General features: G+C 40.7%; 3 protein-coding genes across 3 annotated transcripts; 1 reads left to right on the forward strand and 2 right to left on the reverse strand.

Annotated features, from left to right (window-relative positions):
- Positions 1–189: 189 nt before the first annotated feature.
- Positions 190–7,607, reverse strand: umodl1 (uromodulin-like 1). Its single transcript, XM_085936300.1, has 16 exons — positions 7,526–7,607; positions 7,274–7,432; positions 6,671–6,795; positions 6,405–6,591; positions 5,388–5,528; positions 5,081–5,200; positions 4,689–4,949; positions 4,276–4,388; positions 3,976–4,195; positions 3,629–3,766; positions 2,217–3,019; positions 1,965–2,125; positions 1,479–1,715; positions 1,020–1,176; positions 865–949; positions 190–752 (listed from the first exon to the last, which is right to left on the reverse strand). The coding sequence occupies exons 1-16, from the start codon at positions 7,584–7,586 to the stop codon at positions 565–567; spliced, it is 3,156 nt and encodes a 1,051-aa protein (XP_085792426.1). The 5' UTR covers positions 7,587–7,607; the 3' UTR covers positions 190–564.
- A 1,577-nt stretch (positions 7,608–9,184) lies between these two features.
- On the forward strand, positions 9,185–16,123 carry zbtb21 (zinc finger and BTB domain containing 21). Its single transcript, XM_085936505.1, has 2 exons — positions 9,185–9,330; positions 10,479–16,123. The coding sequence occupies exon 2, from the start codon at positions 10,481–10,483 to the stop codon at positions 13,481–13,483; it is 3,003 nt and encodes a 1,000-aa protein (XP_085792631.1). The 5' UTR covers positions 9,185–9,330; positions 10,479–10,480; the 3' UTR covers positions 13,484–16,123.
- Positions 16,124–16,322: 199 nt separating this feature from the next.
- Positions 16,323–17,789, reverse strand: atg101 (autophagy related 101). Its single transcript, XM_085935579.1, has 2 exons — positions 17,227–17,789; positions 16,323–17,159 (listed from the first exon to the last, which is right to left on the reverse strand). The coding sequence occupies exons 1-2, from the start codon at positions 17,506–17,508 to the stop codon at positions 16,755–16,757; spliced, it is 687 nt and encodes a 228-aa protein (XP_085791705.1). The 5' UTR covers positions 17,509–17,789; the 3' UTR covers positions 16,323–16,754.
- Positions 17,790–17,854: the final 65 nt, after the last annotated feature.

The raw sequence follows: 17,854 nt of genomic DNA on the forward strand, positions 1-17,854 counted from the left end.
GTGTAAATAAAAGATCAATACTTGCAGATTGAAGTATTGCTTTGTAATGTGTCTTTTGTCGCATGACACTTTTAAGCAGATAAAAAGGCAACTTATTTTTGAAACATGTATGCGAATGGAATCAGCCAATATTGACAATTTATCACTGTGATTGATGGACATAAATAAAAACAAAATGACAGATATAATTGATAAAAACATTCTAATAATAAGTCGATCAACATCGTAAAGCGTAGATAAATGGAATTATTCTACACAGCCTAAATAAATCGATCAACATTGTAAACAGTAAAACTGACTTAAAGTAAATTATTATGCTGTACACCAGTGACTATAAAATATTATTTCTGCGTTGATCATTTTGTTTTCAAATTAAATACCAAATGCGCATTTACGGTAATTTTCTATTTTTGAGTTCCCTTAATTGACCTTTTTCCATGTCAATGTTTCATGATATTGATGTGTCAATGTCTAAAAAGACTCATTAGGAAATAAATATGTCATTGTGCAAAGCTTTACGAGTTAAATAAAGTTAACAGGGAAACCGAAATTATTAACTGAGACTTAAGCGTGAAACTCAATATCGGTGATATTCAGCGGCTTGGATTTGGTATTAAAGTTATAATGTCCGATGCGGTTTCTTTGATAGTAGAAAAGACAGGCAGAACCGATGACGAAGAAGAGAATTACAACTACTCCGAGGAAGGACAGTCCAATCAGTTGGAATTTGTCGCTTTCAGTCTCTGGTGGCACTTGATGAGGAAATAAAAAAAGAAAACAAGTCGTTACGTTAGTAGGCAGTTGTTATTTTAAAGCATTGCAAAATTATGTATTTTTTTCCAGGACTTGTGGGACACCACTCACCTTCCTCGGACATAAACAAAGGCCCAGTTGAACCAAACGCTCTTCCAATGGTGTTGGAAGACCGAGGTGTTCTTTGCAAACAGTCCTAAAACCAAAAATGTTTTTATTTTTTTGTTTTTTGAAAGGTATAATTGCAAAATAAAAAGCGCACTCACGGGCACGCAGGTATCAGATCCAATCTGCAAACAGATCTGAACGTGACAGTGCAGATAGATTAAATTGACATCCACAAAAGAGAATATCTGCACAGACACCCGAGATGTGCTGGAGTTTCCGTTCATTAACACGTCAGTGTATAAATTGAGGGCACATCTGTAGGTCACAGAAAATAGTTTGTGATTAACATCTCTTTTTTTATTTATTCTTCATTCAGGACAAGTCTAATAAGCCATTAAGAGGGCCTCCTGCTGAGAAAAACTGAGTTAAGGTAACATTACGCAGTTGGATGAACACAATATTTCAAGTTTTGCAAAACTTCTAATGTAATCAACTCTATAGCTTGACCAAAGAAGGTCAAAGATCACTGAAACTGTGGTGAGAAATGCATCATAAATCTTCTTTAATTTAAGATTAAAAAAAAGATGAATATTAGAGATTAATTTGAAAGATCTTGCCTGTTGTCCAGAAAGACAAAGCGTTTGTCATCTAGCGGATTTTGAGTGGGGGTCGCCCAGCAAGAGTAGATCACTACTTTAATCTCTTCTGCTGAGGTATTCATGCTCACTTGTACCACAACAGCCTCCTCTGGGGACAAGCTGTAGTTGTAAGGTAGAGGAAATGTTCCATTCAACAGCTGGACTGTCACTTGGAACATTCCAGAGCTTGTGATCACATCTTGGATTAATTCATACCTGTAAACAATGACAGGAAAAAAAATCCTTTCACTAAATTGTGGTGATGGAAAATTGGGGCTAAAAGTATACTGACTTGCCATTTCTTAACCCCGTTTATTTAAATCAACAGTTCCATCCAAAAAAAAAAAAATACAACTGGTTCATGAAGCAATTTTGAAGCTTCATTTTCCCCATCACAAGACTTTTTCATTGATACACTTCTAATGCACAGGCCGAGATGGCGGGACAAGGGAAGCAAGGACGTACCCCATGGAGCCAATATCAGCAGACGTGAGCATGCTCCTCATGTAGGTACATATTATGGGAACCTCCAGGAGCAATTTGGGTGCCTCCAGTGTTCCATTGGCTGACGTGTATGTTTCCATGGTATTGAACAATGTTACCGAAGCCATATAATAGGATTCATTCTAAAAATAACAAAACAGCAGGGGGTTGTTATCTTGGCAATGTGCAAGAGAGGACAAAAAAAAGTAATTCAAATCACCTACTATCACTTACTTGTGCAAAAATTGTGATGCACTCATTCCATCTTACGATCAGCTGGGCATGGCTCGCATTGAAGGTCGTGACCCCGCACTCCCGATGGCCCAGGTACAGAGTGCCTTCCCTGATATTGTTATCGACTAAAAACTGTCTAGCAACTGTAACGGTGATGCCTGTAACTGTGCATTCAACTGAAATATCACTCAGAAGTGAATATATTCTATGGGATGTATCATTAGAAGTTAAGTCTTTATTAGGGGAAGTGGGTTCAGTCCTCGCTGCTTGAGTGGTTGTCACAATGATGCCCATTGTACGTTCAAATGCGTTTGTCGATATCGTGGAGATTGTTTCTGCAACTTCAACTGAAGTGGATGTAGTCAGTGCAATTAATCCAGATCCAATTGTGGTTGTTGGTATGGTGGAAGCGATTGTAGGTACCATGGTGATGGTTGTTGGTGCCATAGAGGTGGTTGGTGGTAGTGGTACCGTGGTGGAAGCGGTTGTTGGTACCATGGTGGTGGTTGTTGGTGCCATAGAGGTGGTTGTTGGTACCATGGTGGTAGTTACGATAGAGATGGTTGCAGCTTCATTCTTAGTGGTTGTCGGCACAGTGGTGGGACTTGGTACTACAGAGGTGACCACGGTGGCAGTCGTCGGTGCAATAGAAGGGGACATTTGGCGAGTGGTGGCTATTTCGTCAGAGGTGATTGTCTCGACAGTTGAAGGTGGATATGGTGGTGTTGTTATTTGAGGTAAAGGAGAAGTGCTGACTGAGGACGTGACAGGCCTTGATTGTAATGTTGTGGTCTCCATGGTAGCTGGCCAAAAGAAAACATTCTAAGTTATTTTTAATCAGTGAAGAATAGAAGCTGCACTGTAAAATAAGTAGCAGTAAATTCTATTTGTTTTAATCAGATGCAACTGAACTTTCCTATTTTTTTGCACTGATTTTGAATCGGAACTTTTTTTTCTCTAGCACGTCATGTTTTCTGATAATAACAAAAATAATACAGCAATCATAGCTATTTCTACACACGCATTGTTTTTTTGAAGCGGTTACGGATGTAAGAGGAGAGATTCAAATGAAGTCTCCTTTCACCAGTGGATCAGAGACTGCATGATCAAAGCGTGCATGAACTCCCGCAGGTTTGCTTCAAGCTAAGCTTCTAAAGTAGAGTAAGCAATCAGCTGTCGCAAATAGAGAGACTGAGAGTGGATGGCTCAGTTCCCCTGTCCAATTAAGAACTGCTTCAATTTCAAACGCCAAGCGCACGCCCACATTCCGCTCCGACAATCATAAATAACATATAATAAAGAATTTCGTCATTTGAAATAAGTTCAGATTTCATATTAGTCACATCTTGAAAAATGTTCTATTTTTAGCCTTATTTTATTGAATCGAGCAACACTACATTGCAAGAGGCTACCTTGACAGGCTCTCCCAGGCCTTTGTGGTTCTGTGTCCATAAATCCATCTCGACATGAGCATGTGAAGGAACCCCAGGTATTTGTACATGTAGCCAACTGGGAACAGTCATTTTCCCCTGGAACACATTCATCAAAATCTACAAGAACAAACAAAACACAATTTTCACTCCAGTATCAGGCATACTTTTGGATTTGATGTCCTACTGAATAATTCAACAGTTTATGCATTATGATCTTTTTTTTTTCACCGGATCCTTCTGCTATAATTAACTTGACCACACGAAGGCAGTATAATACACTTAAACTGACTCAAAATATGAGCACTGTTTAATGTAAAGACACATACCACTAATGCTTGTATTATTTTCATCCATTGTGTAGATGGAGCTGTTCATCAATGAGTAGAGTATTGCTGTGGATGTGTTTCGGATGTCCTGTTTTTGACCAGGGCTGAAGATCAGGATGAAGTCGACCACTACACTGCCGGGGGAAAGTTTTATGATCTCGATTCTCACTTGACCCGAATTCAGCATAGTCTTTGTATCTTGGGCCAGTGAAAAGTAGATCTGCAAAGAAATATAGCCACGACTGTCACGATGTTTTCTGTAATATCCACATTGAACATCAATACACATGATGGATTTACCTCATCTAAAATTCCCGCTGTAAGATTTTTATAGGACTGACTGCTTGTGTTGTACAGGTCATCGGTGAACGGGATGTTGGTAAGTCGCGTGGTTGCATCCAGAGTTTGAGCGTCTACAAAGAAATGGTTGTCGATTAATAAGATAATTAATTGTCGATAAATTGATTAATTTTGACACATGGACAATATACCCTCAAGAGAATATCTCCATGTTTATCACACTTTTTAAAACTGAGTTCCAGTGTCTCAATAACATCTCTGACAGTTTTTTATTTATTTATTAAAACACTCTTAAAAAAAAAAAGCTATTTTTAAACATTGTATTAAAAAGCCCCCTGCCCTAAAATAACAGACACGATAGATTTACACATTGGTCGACCAAAACAAATCAGGTTTATATGAATAGTTCTTACCAGTTTTGACTACGATATAAAGAATATCTCCATGGCTTTCATTTGTGTGGATCTTAACAGTGACATTGTAGAGCACCCCCGGCTGCAGTTCCCTCAGTTCCATCATGGTCTGCTCAGTTGTCCACGTACTAATAACATCTGAGCCCTCACTAAGACCCACCAAGTAAGTCTGGTTTGCTGGGATTAGGCTGGACCAGTACACACAAAAAGAAGTTCCAGTGATGTTGGCAGCCTGTAATCTGCTGATGCCAGGGGAGGAGGCTAGAAAAGGGCAACGAGAGAGAGAGAGAGAGAGAGAGAGAGAGAGAGAGAGAGCACAATTATGACTCCTGTTTGCCGATTTCCTAAACAAGAGCATTGACAGAATGAGATAAGAATTCGATCCTTCATACAACTTGTGGTTGTTGTCCAAGGCAGTTCATCAGTTGAGTCGGTATATCCGTATATTGCTGTGCTTGTGATCCAAATTGCGTTGTTTTCTGTGACGTTGAAACTAACCGCCGTGTCGTTCCCTGCAGTCGGAGGTGAGGTTATATTGATCGGTAAAGGGCAACACTGCGGGGTGATGTCATTTGGCACTAAAACGATATAGTCCAAGCCTGGGATGAAAATGTATCACTCTATCTGTTTTTATTATTTCAACAATGGCAGCCACTACAATAACATTGCAGTCAGGTTCTATTTATACTTTGTGCTAACCTGTACAATGTCTTCCGGGATTGCTGGGGTCAACATCAACAAATCCTGCTTGGCAGGTGCAGTGGTAGGAGCCCGCCATGTTGCTACATTGAGCTAGTGGAGAGCAGTGATGGAGAGCCGGATGTGCACACTCATTTACATCTACAAGGATGAAAAGGGAAGAATGAAGAAATAGACCAATAAGCATTCACACTCACATCTACGCCGATTGACAATTAAGAATTGTGTAAAATGCCATCTAGCGGTGAACTAATAGAATGCAATGAGCCATGTTCAAAATGTGCATTTTGAAGCACTCCTATCACCATTTATTTTCATCAGACGTGGAAGCAACAAATCATCACAAATAAATTGTCGTGTAAATTATAGTGTTCCCTCAAGCGACAAAGTAAGTTTGTCTCCTATGGGTATCCGTAGTAGAAAAGTAAAGTACAACCCTTGGCGATTATTGGTCCTACATTAAATAAAAAGTTCTATACGTTGACGTGATATAACATATTTGTTTGAATATTTGAAATAATTGTGTTTTTTTTTTTTTAAATGAATGAACACTGAAAAAGAAAACAATCTGTCGCTTCTGAAAACACACTGTCCCTTTAATGTTTCTATTACAAAACCTATAACAGCCTGTAAACGTCATTTTCCGTCTATAATTAGGCTCCTTTGAAAGCGAATCAAATTAAAGGTCTCGGAAATAACTTGATTTCCATTCAGTGGTACAAACGTGTTCATTCGGTTTACCACCTTGCGTTCGTAATACGTACGGACTTGTGAGCAATGCGTGTACGTGGGGGAGGGGGAAATCTGTGTGACTAACTCGGGTGTTATTTTCTGCCATCGCAGGAAACATCCCACAGAAGACGTTCGCTCAAATAGAAGCGAAGCTGTGGTGCCACTGAGTCATTCTTTCCTGACTGCAATGTTCTGTACAAACATCACACGCTTGAAAAATGTCACTCGTCTGAAGAAACACAAGTCAAGTCACGTGCGGGCCTCGCCTCTACTTGTCCTCCTCACCTTCTACTGTCAGAGCTGACACCTCTTGTATGTGTTTCAGGAGGAAATGTAGTTTTGATGTGACCACGTGAGGTGAAAGAGCAAAGCTGCAGTCTATCAGCAGCGAGGTGGCGGTTCGATACGGATGAACAGGCCATGAGCCGAGGTAATAAACTGAAAAATCAACTGACTCCAACGCTCCAGTTACCTGCAAGAAAAAAAAGAAAAAAAAGGGAAAGGAAAGGAATGAACACAATGCTAGTCTTGAGATGTCAGTTTTGCAGTACCATTGCTTGAAGTAATCTTGTGTGGTTGAAAAGACCTCCGATGTTCATCAATTGTTGGTAATCTGTCTTTACTGTCACTGTCGCGTTGAAAGAGTGTCTCAGATTTTCTGTGTAATTAGCTGAGGCTGATGATTATAAAAAAAAAAAAAAAAAAAAAAACACAGTTAAAGGGTACAAAATAATAAAAAACACAAAGATCCAGCGTTGAAATATTTTGGCCGGATTGTTGTCATTTAAAAAAAAAAAATCATGATCAGAAATGTTCTTACATTTATTTTTAACTCAAAGATATACTACATGTATACATTCATGCTAAAAATACACTGGCACTTTTAAGCACAGACCATCAAGATTAACAATATTGTATGCGGTTGTTTGATCACATTTTTGAAAGCTGCAGCTTCAGGCACTGTTTCCTGATCTTGAGCCAAGGTATTCTGTTTACAATACAATTCCTATTTAATATTACCTTTGAACAAAAATAGCACACCACCAAACAGACTCACCCTTTCTCTCAGTTATACACAAGACTTGTTTTGATCATTTGACACAAGGACAAAGCAAAGCAATTTCTCAGGTAAAATAAAAAACAATTATACTAACTTGTAAGGTTATTGCAGAGAAAGTTCCCTGAGCTCTCACAGCATTTTTGCCAATCCGGACAATCAATGTCCCACTTGCAGTCATCAACACTGGAATTAGATCTATCTGTTGTTGGGCACCATCCAGGTTTGGCCATCAACTCTTCACTCCCATTTAAAGCTCCATTAAAAAAAAAAAAAAGTGACACCAAAATACTGCTTTAACCATCATAAAGACAGAAATCAAAAGCTGATGTTCTGCATGCACACTTACACAGGGCACAGTAGCTTCCCACTTGGACGTAACCATGGCAGCATCTGGTCACCTGTTCCATCAGCAACCTGTACTCTGTCTGATGAACTAGTTTGAAAAGCGTCACTGGACATGGCGCCCAAAAGAGCCAGTCACCGCAACTCTTGGTTACAGTATACGGAACTCTTCGTAACACCAAGGAACTCACAGTGCGGGTCTCGTTGTAAATACAGAGTTGATAGCCAGATGGAGATAAGGATTCTCCTATCAGAAATACATATTCTTGAGTGATGACATTATTTATTGCTTTAAAATTATATTAGTAATTTTATATAAATTAATTGGTTAAAATTAGCAACATTTCTGTTTTGATAATATATATTTTACCTTCATATGCAGCTGTTTTCCATGTGGAGAGCGCCAGAAGAGAAAATATCATCCAAATTGAAAGCATGCGACCCATTTTGATTAGTATTACAAGAATATATTTAACAGCAGCATTGTAAGTGCATGATCCTCATTCGGATTGTATCAATGCACTGTTGGTTGTACTGTCCTCATGGCTCAAATCCTATGTGGTTCTTATTCCCACCCCCACCCCTCAACCTTGATTGCACCACCTATCCCTAATGGATCGCAGAAAAATAGCAGCCGGTATGTTTTGGATGTTTTTTTGTGGTTGTATTGTTCATTGTATTGAATTAATTCAAGTGTTCACAATGTGGAATGCAGGAAAAAAAACCAATTATAAGACATGGTGCAAATACCTTTGACTGTTTATTCTAATTATGTCCTTGCCTGATAATAGAAATGTGACTAAAGGTTGTTGTTGTTTTTTACTTATTAAGAAATGATCATTTTGCCTATGTTATAATGGTAAACATGTTTCCAACACCAAGGGAGATCTGAATGAGAAGTCCCCTGATGTGGTTTCCACGCAGGTAACCATGGCAGTACTTGCTATATACTGCTGATCCCAACACAAGCAATTCATGTCTTGGAAGATAGAATGGAATATCACATTTTCAATTCATAGTAATATGGTGAAAGAAAAACCTGACTGATAAGACTTGCTACTATTATCAGGGTAATTATGACATGCTACATTTGGAAGCAGGAGAGTGTGTGGGAGGTGAAGGGATTCAAGAAGGGGTAACATTAGATTATTGCACATTTACAAGGCATCTTAATTAATGACTAGCACAGCAAAGTAAGGTTATTTTGATGATCATATGTGATGATCATACAGTGGTGCAATCTGTGCCACACCTAATTGCGTCACATGACGGTTGCCAAGTAATGTTGCTGACATCTTATTACAGGAACAGGCCTGAAGGCGAGATAAACAGGGAACCGATGAATGCTATGACACAAGCCGACTGAATTTGTGACTTACATTATCTCAAGTTAATTGTCAATTGAATTGAGGTTAGGTTAAGGCATTATATGTATATATATGTACATACATTTAAAGGTGTATCTTCACATTATATATATATATATATATATATATATATATATATATATATATATATATATATATATATATATATATATATATATATATATATATATATATATATATATGTGAAGATACGCCTTTAAATGTGCGCTAACGTCACATCCTCTCTTGGTCCCGCCTACAAAAGATTCTAGCCAATCCAAGCGCAGTGCACGTGACGAGCATTCAATGCAATGACCTCATCCCTGGTGTGGGATGACGTCAAATTCAAGATGGATGGAATCACGACTAGCACGCAGAAATCGACACAACACTGAATAAAGTCCAGGTTGTTTGGATGAGAGAACTTAATCACGAGGGCTGGGTAAGCGGAGAATTCTATTTTAAGTTGGCTAAAGATGGAATAGAATATGGTTGAGAGAGTAGCATTTAGTGGGCGCTTTTTTTTTTCCCTCTTCCCCCCCTGACGTAACTCAAAGGGGCAGTTAGGCTGTTGTTAAACCCAAGCAGCTACAACCTGTTTAGCTGGGAGCGGCGTCTCCTCTTCACGTTTTTTGAAATAATCAATATAAAATAAAGCGGTTCTCGTAGCAGGCATAGCGGATTCATTCATAGTGCTCCTACCGAGTGCGTATTCAACTGAGTCCATAACGCGCCCAACTTTTCCCTCCTGACGCGACACTGCATGTTCGCTAAACCACCGAGCAGGAATGGCTGAGCGCGGCGCCATTCACATTCCGCCTGACAAATCTCAAACATTCTGCCACTCTTATGCAAAAGTATTCTTATTTTGCGGAACAAGTAAAGTGTCATGCAGGAGTGCGCCACGTCTCACGGATGATCTAATGCCCTCAGCATTAGTAGACTTCCTCGTAGAAAAAAAATAACAAAAAAAACACGAGTGGCGACTGTTTCGTTATTTGGGAGTGAGGTTAGTTGTTTAGTTAATAGTTTTAAACAGATGAATGATGACAAACTGGATTCTAAAATGACGTGTCTGAAGTTGACAATACCAGTAGTTAACCTACCTCGTGCTTCCAATATTACTTCACCTCTATGAGATAAGGAGTGCATGAAACTGTTCTATTCCTTTTTTTATATAAGATACAACACTATGCATTTTGCGATACCTAATGAGCACAATTAATTGTGCAAATACAATATTTAATTTAATAAAAATCCTCAAATATGACTATAAAAAAAATTGCGACAAGAGTAAGACTGTCTGTGACATTGTAGTCTTATTTCAGAAATTAAAATAATCTCGGAATTTATTCTGCACGATGAAATTGTGGTTATTGTATTTCCGTGGTTCTGGTTTTGAATTTTGGTTTAGGCAAATTTGGTGGTCCACAAAGTGCCACTAGCTCATTTTATACAGCATGTTTATCTTCCTTTTACCTGGTCGTTGTTAAATGTCACTGAATAACTTCATAATAGTCATATAATAATAAATATTCATACCTTCATGTTCATTCGCACATCTAACCATTCTTTGTTTGACTTTTTTAGCAATGGAGAGCTTAGTGCACTACAGTTGTCCTGCCCATGCCCTCTCCGTGCTGGGGCTGCTCAATGAGCAGCGTCTCCGAGGCCACATGTGTGACGTGGTGCTCGTTGTGGCCGATCAGCGCTACCAAGCCCACAAAAGTGTCCTGGCTGCCAGTAGTGAATATTTCCAGTCCCTCTTCACCAGGATGGATGACATGTCGTTAAAGGTTGTAATGTTGGACTTCTGTGAGCCTGACGCTTTTGAGATAGTGCTGAATTACATTTATTCGTCTTCACTTTTTGTGGACAAAGACAGTCTCTCAGCGATCCAAGAGTTGGGCTACACTTTGGGAATCCCTTTCCTCACCAACATAGTGTCCACCAAGCCACATGCGTCATATTGCGTCTCGAGAAAAAGACTGTCCTATTCCGAAGGGGATGACAACGATGCGCAGACGAGGAGCGTCATCGTGTGCCGTGTCCGCAACGAAACATCCGAACCCTCCCGTCCAAACTATCAGACAAAAACACCGGAAAGATCGTCATCTCTCGTCGCGACTGAATTGGCTCAGCCTCCTTCGGAACTTAAGTCCTGCGACTCGGTCAGAAACTCTGAAGCAATCACGGGTAAATTACATGAACAGACTGAAGCTTCTGGAAGGAGGTCCACCCATCCATACACATCCATTTTAAAAGGGAATCCATCATACATGTCTTCTATTAGGCCCCAGTTGAAAACGTCGGCATCATTCAGCGATGCTGAAGTGCAGCATATCGGGACGTCGCAGTCTTGCTCAGATCAGGACGTAAAACAGGATTCAGGGGAGAAGGAGTCAAACTACACCACCAAAGTGTCCTTTCAGGGTCAGGCCGCCACTGAGCTGAGCCAGACTATTGACCGGAGCGGGCCACTCATAAAAAGCTTACTTCGCAGATCGTTATCCATGGACAGCCCGGTTCCGGTCTTCTCTCCCACGCTGGAGCTCAAGGAACTGCAAAATCACGAACAGTCGGTCGTTAAAATGGCATCGGATCCGGAACGATCGGCTCACAACGGTAATTCGCGAACATCTCCCAATGTTCTCAAGTCCAAGTATCACGGCAGACGGAACGAACAAACTCAGGTGGAAAGAGAGCGCAGCGTAAAAGCCGAGCCCAGCAGTCCGCTCGCCGACCCTTTGGACATTATTCGAATCACTGTCGGAGAAGCTTTGCCGGTCAATCTGAAAGACTTACAAACAAATTACGAACAATGTTCCAAGGCCAACTTCATTCCTTTGGGGAAACGCAAGGAAAGGTCGGACAACAGACGGTACCCGTTCAAGAAGAACAAAATCTTTAAGGAACACAGCGTCTCCGCAGAGGAGAACACGTCCGAAGTTGTGTCCCGCGGCACCAGCGACGACAACGAGAACGACGACGAGTCGTCTCCGAACAAAATTTTCACGTGCTGGAACTGTTTCAAAGTGTTCAGGTCCAGCGCCGGACTCCACCGACACGTAAACATGTACCACAACCCGGAAAAGCCGTACGCTTGCGACATCTGCCACAAACGCTTCCATACAAACTTCAAAGTGTGGACCCACTGCCAAACTCAACACGGCGTCCTCCAAAACCCGGCGTCATCTTCCAGCTCCCCGGTGATGGATGACCGATTCCAAAAGAAACTGATAGACATGGTGCGAGAGCGAGAAATCAAGAAAGCTTTGCTGTGGAAGCTGAAGAGGAATAAGCAAGCCATGCAGTCTTCCGGCCTGTGCAAAAAGCGAACACGCTCCAACTTTGTATGTCCCTATTGTGGCAAAGCATTTGTCTTTCAGTCTCAGTACAGGCAGCATTTGAGGACGCATCCTGCAGAAAAAGCTGACAAGGATCCCCCAGGGGAGGACATCCTCTACCAGGAACAGGATGGGCCCAAGGATTCCGACGGCGCCGTTTACGCCTGCAGACTCTGTAATATGAAATTGCCGTCGCTCATCGAGCAAGGCGATCACGAGAGGGGTTGCCGGCATTCCACCGTTTGCCCATACTGCGGCCTCCGCTTCTCCAGTCCGACGGTCAAGAAAGACCACGAGGCACACTGCAAGTACAAGAAACTGACGTGCCTGGAATGCATGCGAACCTTCAAGTCCTCCTTCAGCATCTGGCGCCACCACGTGGAAGTGCACAATAACAACGTGATCAATATAAAGGAACAGATACATCACAACGAGGGAATGTCGGAAATGTTCATCGAGGAGCATTACAACAACGAACCTCTGGCAAGAGAGACAAATATGTTCAACGACTCCTCGGGCACACCGATGTATGACGATTCCGAAGACTCTTCATCCTACGTGCCCGAGGACCTGAGCATGGGCCGTCACGGGAAGCTGGTGGTGAAAGAAGAGCCGCTGGAGGAGTCTGTGAGCGAGAGGGAAGAAATGGAAAGCGGCCAAACTGGCCTGGAGGAACCCGGCGTGTGGCCTTGCGAGAAATGCGGAAGTCTTTTCTACGCTCGCAAAGACCTGGAACGTCACCAGGAGCTCCTATGCCACATCAAGCCCTTCATCTGTCACATCTGCAACAAGGCCTTCAGGACCAACTTCCGCCTTTGGAGCCACTTTCAGTCGCACATGTCGAGCGCAAGCGAACACGCAGCCAAAGAGATGGACGTGCACCCCCCACCTCTGTCGCCCTCCCCGCCCGTGACCTCTCAAACATCTGAAGGGCCCTCTCCGCAAGCCTCCGCGCCAGTCGCCGCGGCCGAAGAGTCCGACGGTCCCGAGGCTTCTGCGTCATCGCTCGACAACGGCGGCAAGATCCAAACTCTGGCCGAGCAACAACCGAGAAGCCGCAGTCCCGTGTCCAGGTCAAACAGCGGAGAGAATTCAAGCGGGGCTCAGGATTCCGACACCCTCTTTTACCATGCGCCCTCTCTCTCGGCCTTGACCTTCAAGAGGCAGTACATGTGCAAACTCTGTCACAGGACCTTCAAGACAGCTTTCAGTCTCTGGAGCCACGAGCAGAGTCACGGCCACGTGTAAGCAAGCATCCTGCAAGTTCTCGCAGTACATTTGTCTGGAGGCTTCACACGTGATCATCAAAAGTGAGCCTGGAAAAGGCAGACTTTGAATGTATCGATTCCTCGCTTGCCTCCAGCGTACGGTTTTAAGGAGGCCGCGTCGAGTAAGGGTGTACTGTAAACACACACGGTATTCGGGCCACACTAAAAAGCTAAACAAAATATGATTTTATTTTTTTTTATAATAAATTCAGCAATGATCAAAATATATATATTTTTTTCTTTATCACAAATTTGCTAAATTGCCCTTTTCTCTTATTTGTTCTCGTATTGTGTATTTCCTTTTCAGTGTGACTCGAATACGCTTTGGACTATCATGAATGTGCAAACGAGTCCTAGATGTGTTTTGGGTATGATCTACTTCAATTTATCGTAGTTGCCTACTTGTATTTACACGTACGTGTCGATGTTTTAAGAGAGCGAGATGATGGCGTAACCCACGTGACTTGAGCTGTACCACACGTGACTTCAACGAGCAAGCGAAAGGGGGGGGGGGGGGGGACGATTACGTGCGTTGTTTTCAGAGTAGATGCTTTTGTTTATCTGCTGCGTTTCAATTATGGCTTAGTGCTTTTGCATCCGAATTGTTTCTCGGTGTGAGAAATCTTTATGATTTTTCACGCCTTGTGCACTTTTTTTTTTTGCCTTCATAAAAAATAGGGAGATTATGTTAAAACTCAGTTGTACAGTTGTGACTTTAGGATTGATGCATGTACCTAATTGTTCTTCACTTGTTGCATTGATTTTTCTATCTCTCAAACTACAGTACCTTAATGTAAAACAGCATAATGACATCATAACATTAAAAAAAAAAAAATCTCAGGTTGTTCAGGCATTTCAAAAAATTGATTTAGTGAGAAGTCAGGTTACATTATCTTCCGAAGTATTCATTGAGTGATGAAAATACGTTTTGTACAATTTCAGTGGATGTGATTTTGTATGTTGTACAAAAAAATGGCAAGTTGCATCGACTGAAAAAAAGGTGATGTTTGTGGTCCTCGACTTTGCAGAGTATTTGAATCTAAAGCTGATGTTATGTATGATACAGTTTAACTTACTGTATGATTATTATTTTTTTGCCTCTTGGTTGACAGGTCATCATGGTCATTCAAAAACATAAATCCACTCAATCCAAGCACCAATCTGACTAAAATGACAAAATCTGGAATCATATTTTTCATATCATTTCAATGAATGTGCCATTTGAGTTGGATACTTAACCAATATTAGATCAAAGTTTTGGACTGAGGCTTTTTTTCATAATTACATCGTGAATAACATTCAGCGGCATGATGACTTTACTCAGGCGGTACCATCGGGAAAGGTGCGGTACTTTCCAATTGTTTATTTTCATGCGGTTTGTGTTCCTGCTTCTAAAGAGTCACCGTGGATTGTGTTTTGAATGTAGCCTAGGTGTTTCAATTTGTAATCCTGTACCTTTGCTTTGGCTTGATGGTAATCATGGAGAAATACGTAGAAGTTCAAATAGCGCCTTGTTGTGGTTGATTCTTTTGACATTGCATCAATAATAGGTCAATATCACTATTAAAGTGCTTGGTGTCCTCATCAGAATCATAATGAAAGTGTAGCAGAGTAATGAAAGGTCGGCAAAACATTTGCACACATACACAGTACGATGATGTCACTTAAGATGCATTTCTTTCATTTTATTGTCCCCCCCCCCCCCCCCCCCTCTGGAAAATTTTTCATATTCCCAACACTGCTCTGTTGACTACAGTATGTGTAACAAATGGTTAATTAATGAATTGATTTTAATGTTCACTAATTACTTGACAAAAAGTCGTTTTGATCACGTGTTTTCTATTTTCATCATATTGAATATGAAATTGCGATCAATGTGGGGTCACTGCCACTTTTTACAACCTTTTGATATTTTCAGTGACACTACCTGTATTTATTTATTTTTTTTAGCCTCAAACAGTAGAGTATGTATATTGTGCTATTTGTGTCATATTATGTGTAGTTGGATGCCAATCTTAACATAATATTGAAATTTCAAATTCACAATCAGCTTGCTAACCAAATCATGTTGCTTAGTGAAAATCCACCACATGCTAGCATTAGCCAAAAAATGTCCACCCTATCAGCAGATTCTCAAAGTTGAATGTAAAGTTCAATGGAAAAATGTCCGATTTTAGAGGGTGAAGTTTATTAAGCACCTTATGGTGATATTGACGTAATAGTGCTCTTAAATTCTTTGTGAGAAAGACTTTGTGTACTGTTCTCGAGAAATCTTAGGATTGTGTACAATGGACGTGTTTCTGACGTTTTGTACCAGTTTTGTTAGTTCGAACTTTTTAGTAAATCCGTGCTCAACTTGCAATAAGATTTGTATCAGCATTGGTTGTGTTATTGTTGCTTTTTTGCAGCTGTTTTTTGTTTCGTTTTTTTTTTCTACAGTTTTTTGTGATTTATCTCTGTAATAAAGAGTTACATTGTATAAGAAACAATGTAAAATATTTTTTCACAATGTGTATTAATTCCACATAGATTGTTGTAATTATTTAAGTAGGCCAATACTATTAACCAATTTTTCTTGAGTGGCTTTGGAGTGTAAATGTTGTCTTCAGTAAGTTCCATCAACTGACCAAAACCAGTTGCTATAAGACACAAATCATATGACTATGGATGACCTTTTCTAAATTTGCTTAAACCTTAAGGTAAATATCATACTAATGCTGCACTAATCAAGAGGTGGCATAAATAAACATTACCCTGATGGCAACATCCAGCTTGAGCCATTTGGGCCATTGTGACCTAAAAACGAGCGAGTTGAGCTATAGAATGGAAGCTTTTATTTATTTTTTTCAAAACAATACACTGGACACCTTAATTCATTCCTGCATAATGTTCCTGTTCCATGATTGTGTGTAGTGAGATAGTTTACAGAGTGAATGCACCTATTTGCACATTCAAAAAACAAGGTGTAAATGTATCATCAGATATAGAACATAGACAAAGCTTTAATTTTCAGATTATTTCTATTTACAATAGATTTCATAAAATAATTTATAGACAATGGTGTCAAACGAATAGTGACACGTTACTGCTATTGTTTTATTTCTCTCGAGTTGACAAGGATAAGAAATTACACAAATTGTACCATTGTTTCACAGTCAAAACAAAACTAATTAAGAGTAGAGGGAAAAAAAATACGTCATCTATGCTTGGCCTTGCACCATCACGTGTGAAGCTTGAATAACAGGTTAACTTCACAGTGCAAGAGTGTCTTTTATCAACCTTCTCATGGTGGTGCTCACAGATGTACCCAGAGAGTCAGTGATCTGGTATGTGATCTTATGAAGATAAGGCTGCACTTCTCTCAAACTGGTGTCAAACACATTGTCCACTTCGGACTGGGTGGGCATCTTTGGCACGTAATCGTGGCGATTGATGACCTCCACGACGTTGATCACCTTCTCGCAGAGTTTTTCTCCCACTTTCTCTCTGCAGATCTGCCTCTCCTGCTCGTTTGCTAGGTTGACCACGTTGACTTTGATGTTCCATACCTCCCAGGGAATACACTCATCAGAAAAAGGCCAGCGGGACTTCTTTTTCTGGTAGAATTCCAGGGAAATTTGACCAATGCCATCACTTCCGGATATGTTCAAAGCGTCCTGTAAACAAACACAACATGGGTCAAGTGACAGGTGCGTCATCAAAACACCCTGAAAAGAAAAGTACCTTGAATTCAACCACAGCTTTTTTGATCACCCTGTCAAGCTCTTCCGAGGAAATTTTGACAAAAGTGAAGTCGATATAGTCACAGTCAATGTCCACGGTCCCAACTGTACCGATGGAGTAGGTACCTTCCTTTTTATAGTGAAATTTTCCCGTGCTGCGGTGCAGTAAAATTGTGTGCAGCAAAGACAGTATTGCCTCTTCAACCTGCCTCGCCTCCACTGTGACTTCAAGAAGCTCCGATCGACAATTCATTGCCAAATCGTTTTTATTACTCAATCGCATGCGATAATTGATGGCAGTGATGGCGTCTGTTTACAAACTACATTTAGCTTTAGCTCGCGGCTAGATCCGTATTGTATTACCTTGACAAGTTAAACGGGACAAATATTTTACGACGTATTATAGGATAATATATCGTGTGATTATCCACTGATAATCCAAATTGTTATATTTCTGTCCACGCCTTTTGTAGCGACCACAAACCATGGACCGAGCTAAATGTTTGCTACAAAAGGTACCGGAAGTCGTGGTGATGATGTCAGTGTTACGGTCCACGGCAAGTCAGGTGGTCCAAAATAATATAACCGAATAAAATAGATTAAATGGCCACTTTAACAAAAAAACTGCA

The sequence above is a fragment of the Syngnathus leptorhynchus genome, chromosome 17, assembly GCF_054491065.1.
Source record: "Syngnathus leptorhynchus isolate UIUO chromosome 17, UIUO_Slep, whole genome shotgun sequence".
In the NCBI taxonomy this organism is placed as follows: Eukaryota; Metazoa; Chordata; class Actinopteri; order Syngnathiformes; family Syngnathidae; genus Syngnathus; species Syngnathus leptorhynchus.

Excerpts from the sequence above, each read along its gene's own strand:
- atg101 (XM_085935579.1), bottom strand. The coding sequence starts at position 17,508 with ATGCGATTGAGTAATAAAAACGATTTGGCAATGAATTGTCGATCGGAG. Across the intron at positions 17,160-17,226 it reads AAGCTGTGGTTGAATTCAAG|GACGCTTTGAACATATCCGG; the intron begins GTACTTTTCTTT and ends GTTTGTTTACAG.
- umodl1 (XM_085936300.1), bottom strand. The coding sequence starts at position 7,586 with ATGGAACAGGTGACCAGATGCTGCCATGGTTACGTCCAAGTGGGAAGC. Across the intron at positions 5,529-6,404 it reads GTCAGCTCTGACAGTAGAAG|ATGTAAATGAGTGTGCACAT; the intron begins GTGAGGAGGACA and ends TCATCCTTGTAG. Across the intron at positions 1,177-1,478 it reads TTTGTCTTTCTGGACAACAG|ATGTGCCCTCAATTTATACA; the intron begins GCAAGATCTTTC and ends TGTGACCTACAG.
- zbtb21 (XM_085936505.1), top strand. The coding sequence starts at position 10,481 with ATGGAGAGCTTAGTGCACTACAGTTGTCCTGCCCATGCCCTCTCCGTG.